Source organism: Sinocyclocheilus grahami, unplaced genomic scaffold (assembly GCF_001515645.1).
Source record: "Sinocyclocheilus grahami isolate Dianchi unplaced genomic scaffold, SAMN03320097.WGS_v1.1 scaffold321.1, whole genome shotgun sequence".
In the NCBI taxonomy this organism is placed as follows: Eukaryota; Metazoa; Chordata; class Actinopteri; order Cypriniformes; family Cyprinidae; genus Sinocyclocheilus; species Sinocyclocheilus grahami.
Window position 1 is genome coordinate 614 of NW_015505500.1, and position 4,952 is coordinate 5,565.

At 35.7% G+C, this 4,952-nt stretch overlaps 1 protein-coding gene across 1 annotated transcript in view; it reads right to left on the reverse strand.

Annotated features, from left to right (window-relative positions):
* Positions 1–327: 327 nt before the first annotated feature.
* Positions 328–4,952, reverse strand: part of LOC107602165 (mannosyl-oligosaccharide 1,2-alpha-mannosidase IA-like) — a gene marked incomplete at its 3' end in the record, with an annotated part of 72,074 nt that continues 67,449 nt past the window's right edge. Inside the window, exon 3 of the mRNA XM_016294594.1 lies at positions 328–482. Within this exon, the coding sequence (XP_016150080.1) occupies positions 328–482 (155 nt within the window). The remainder of the gene's footprint in view (positions 483–4,952) is intronic.

Genomic DNA, 4,952 nt, shown 5'->3' on the forward strand with positions numbered 1-4,952 from the left:
TGAGGGACTGGGAGTCTGGAATCAAAATTTAGTGCTGAAAAATGGCAGAAAGCATGAGACAAGATAGTTTATGAAGCCTTGAAATGTTTTGTTGGTGGCTCAGATGTGGAAAGTCTCGTCAAATATTAGCACCAGACTTGTGAGTCTTATGGCTGATTTACAAGTGCCGATGCTAAAAGCTCCCAAAAAGTGTGAAGGTTGATTTATTACATCAACACTGAAGACGACATAGACGAGTTCTCAAAGCTTCAGCAAAAAAAGTAATTCTGTTCTATCATTGAGGGTCAAAATTATAGCAAAGAAATATTTGTAAGGATAAAAATCAACCGGCTCAACAAAAGTTAGTATAAAAGGTTTGAGTCTTACCATGTTAAAGTCTAGGTTCATTTCCACCCACTCGGTAGCAGCCTCAAACTCGTCATACATCTCCATAATGTAGAGCGTGTCCAGCGCATCCACAATGGTGGCTCCTTTGAGACTACCTGTGGATAAATATGACAACAAACCATTTGAGAATGCTTCCTGTGGGGTTACCTCTAGGACCAGAGCTGAAATAAACCAATAGCTTTATGATAAAGACCTCAGAGCCTTTGAGATATGGACCCTAATGCCCTGCCTAAGGGAAAATCCTGCGTAGAGAGCAAACAAACCATGGCTACAACAAATAAAAACCTTGCGAGATTAACACCCTCAAAGGGAAGGCAAGGTTAAGGCGAACAGATCTTACACAGGCCATGTCAGATTACTTCAGTATTTTAGTAGATAACGTGAAAACAACAAAGTGGATAAAAGAAAGGAAGATGCTCAATAACTCTCTGGTGTTTTCAAAGACCGTGAAGAAAATACATTGACTCTGGGCTCTTTAGTTCTATATGAATCAGTTATATAATGAATCAGTTTACTGTGAACAAAAATGCAGATTCACTAAACATTGGGACAATGATAACTCAAATATGAAACATGTTTGTGCAATAAAATGTAGCTCGTTAATATAATATGTAATAATAATAATAATAATAATATTAAATAAAACTATTAATATTATTGAACCACAATTATTATTGTTATTATTTCTTCAAAAATAGTATTTTTATTTTGCATTATTTTATTTTACAAATGTATAGTTATTTTTATTATTATTATTATTATTATTATTAAATAATAGTATTTTTATTTTGTATTATTTTGTTAATTTACCAAACAAGTTTGAATTTAAAACAATTTGATTGCTATTTCTATTATTATTATTATTATTATTACTTCAATAATAGTATTTTTATTTTGTTTTGTTACAAATTAAAAAAAAATTGTTGAATTTAAAACTATTTGATTGCTATTCCTATTATTATTATTATTATTATTACTTCAAAAATAGCATTTTCATTTTGTATTATTTTATTTGACAAATGTACAAAAATTGTTAAAATAAAAACAATTTGACTGATATTATTATTATTATTATATTTTACTATTTAATTAAAATATTTTAATAATTTGTTTTAAATAACTAATAATTATTTATTTTAGATTCATATGATTTAAATATATTTTATTAATAAGTACAATAAAGAAAGAGAGACAGCAAGAACTAATCCGTTTTTATTTTTTTTATTTTAATTGAAAACTGCTGATTTGATTTCGTCCCCAAAATGCAAAGAAAAACAATCATATCTACCTATCTGTCCTACTTCAAGTCAATTCACACAACCATTTTAGGCATCATTACCCAGCAAGATTCTCCAACAATATGATAAAAAGAAAAATGAACGCAGCCAATTAAGGTGCTGATATTATGAAACAAATTTGGGAAAGAAAACAATAGCATATGGTAACTGGCATAACTCTTCAACAACACGAAAGATGCTCGCTAGCATTTTTTGCATTTATACTGATTATGAACGCAGCAGGTTGGGCGACACTGCTTTTTGCACTTCAATAATTAAAGTCTGGCACTGCATGCAACACTCTTCAAGAAATGCAAAGCTGCCAACCAGCTGTGCTCCTCATTTAACAGCCCTGGCTTTGTTTAGTGAGGTTGAAGACACAACATGACAGAATTACTGTGTGCAATATTTGTACGGAACATCTCAAACACCTCCAGCAGAGCATTCACACGCTTTTCGCTTAGTGAGAGCCAATGAAATGATGGAAAATCCCCAAGAGAGTAAGTTACTCTCGTCAGATGGTGAGAAGTTTTTGAACAGGAAAAACATGAATGTCTGATATATTTGCTTTCGGATATCTGGCTTTTAAAAAACATGGATCTCACGTCCAAGAATCTGTCAGAAGAAATACATGTGGGAGATGCAAGCATGCCATGCCCCTTCATTTCCACAAGTGAGAGAGGACCACAACGAGGTGTCAAGAGAAACAGGAAAAGGAAAAAGGATGTTCAAATCAAACAAAAGACCTTCCCTCTTGCAGCTACGCTGCTTTTTAGGCAGAACAGTCTCCATGCTGCAAAATCGCAGGCCTTTATTACGTGGCCTTTTCTCACAAATGCAACCAATCTGTGTGTGTGTGTGTGTGTATACATACATACACACACACACACAATTATAGTCTATACATACATAATACATACATATTTAAAAAAGAATACAATTACATAAATACAAAAATTACATACAATTTATTATATTTCATATTTTTCTATTTGTTCTATTTTTTATTTTGTGCATGTTGTTGATTTTTTTGTTGCTATGTACTGCATTTTATTTACCTGTGTACATAAACAAATATACAAGAATAAATAAATATATATACAAAAACAATTATAGAGTGTATACATACATCACACATACATACATATTTCACTGTATTACAATGCTCAGTAACATTTATTCTTGATAAATAAGAAAGTTGTGCTACCGGTACATTTCTTAGAATCAGCATGGCTATGACCACATTCATGTAACCACAGTCTTTGCAGCTCACATTCTGCTGAGGCCCAAATTTTTCATATACCTTAAACACAACACTCGATACACAGAGAGTAGATGCAAACAGTAAGCAAATAAAGGTGTTGTACACGGAGACGATGCAAATCAAAAAATCTTTAAGGCAGAAACTGCACTGCAGGTGAAAGGACAGCATATTTGTGCACTGCTGTGTCTTTTCACAGGCCCTCGAGGACTCAAACCCCAGTGAGGAAGTGTGAGAAGGTCATAAATCACTTCACTACGAAGCTTTCTAACACAGCCCTCGGTTAGACAGTACATCCCAAAAGCTTTCCCCCTACATGACTGGTTTTACCCTCTGAATGCTGACCCAAATCAGAACTATACAATCTTATCATCCGAGATGTCCACTGCACAGGTTTAACAGAGACTCTTAGACTCTATTAACAGATCTTATCTATTCCAATTACACTGGTAAATTACAAACCAGCACTTAATGACCTGATAAAGCTACTCACAGTCATGAATCCCTTGCTGAGAGCATGTTGTGACCTCAGGTTAGAGGTGGTGGGATACCAGCCTGCTTGTCTATCAATACAAAGACTCGATCTGATGACCAGTTGTACCCCTCGAGAAGGTTGTGGGTCGAAGACGATAACAATCCGACGTCGAAAACACAATCCACTATTGAACCATCTTCCATCTCAGTGCATGTTATGGATTAATCGATGAAACCAACAACTGGCCATTCTTAAGCAGGGGCAAAACAATCAAGAAACGAGCACTTATGTTTGATGGTACATCACGTGCTGGAGCTCATCTCAGCAAGGCCTGTATAACAGATGGCCGCTCATTTGGGATCTGAAAGAAAGCCATTACGACGAGAGAACCTCCTGGAAGCGGTATTATCGAAATGAAGGTTGACCTCCAGAGCTATTTGGCAGGGAATTGACATTGGCAGCATCAGCAAGGTGGTACAATCCTGCATGTTTATTCTGGGCTGACAGATACTGGACAGTAATTCAAAGAACATTATCTGGCAGGACATTTTTTTTAAAGGAATGACCTTTTGACCCCAAGGTGCACGTCTACAAATAATCAAACATGGGATACAAACTAAAATCTAAGAAAGTTTCAAGCTAATATAATAACACACCTACTCAGTAAAACTCAAACAGCACTAAATTAGTATTTAAATATAACTAATAATATTGCAGTCAAGACAATACTGATAATTTATGTAGTTTCAATTTACACTTGATTATATTTATATTTCTTAAAGAGATAGTCAAAACAGAAATGACAATTCTTCTATACGACTTACTTTATTCTGTGACAAACGACAATATTTTGAAAAATGGATATTGTCAAGTCAAGTCAAGTCAAGTCTGCTTTATTGTCAATTCTTCCACATGTACAGCACATACACACAGAGAATTGAAATTGCGTTACTCTCAGACCCTTGGTGCATACAGATAACAAATATAGATAGGTACAGATTAAATACAAAATACAACTATACAAATAAGGTAAAATGTAAAAATATATATATATATATATATATATATATAAAGCACAAGGCATATGGCAGATAGAGTGCAAACCAGTAAAAGTAAAACAGTGCAGATAAAGTGATTGTAGTGCAAAAAACAATGATTTGTAGTGCAAAAGAGCTTATTTCGACTGATTAAATTGACAGTGTGTGTGTATTTGGGAGGGGGGGGAGTGGGAGAGTCCATCAGAGGGTCAGAGTTCAGAGGTGCGTGGGGCAAAAGAGGGGAGGGGGGGCAAGGTCGGGAGGGAGTTCAGCTTCCTGACAGCCTGATGGATGAAGCTGTCCTTCAGTCTGCTGGTCCTGGCCTGGAGACTCCGCAGTCTCCTCCCTGATGGCAGCAGACTGAAGAAGCTGTGTGTCGGGTGGGTGGGATCACCTGCAATGCAGAGGGCTTTGCGGGTGAGACGGGTGTTGTAAATGTCCTGAAGGGAGGGGAGAGAGGCACCAACGATCTTCTCAGCTGCTCTCACTATGCGTTGAAGTGTCTTGCGGCAGGA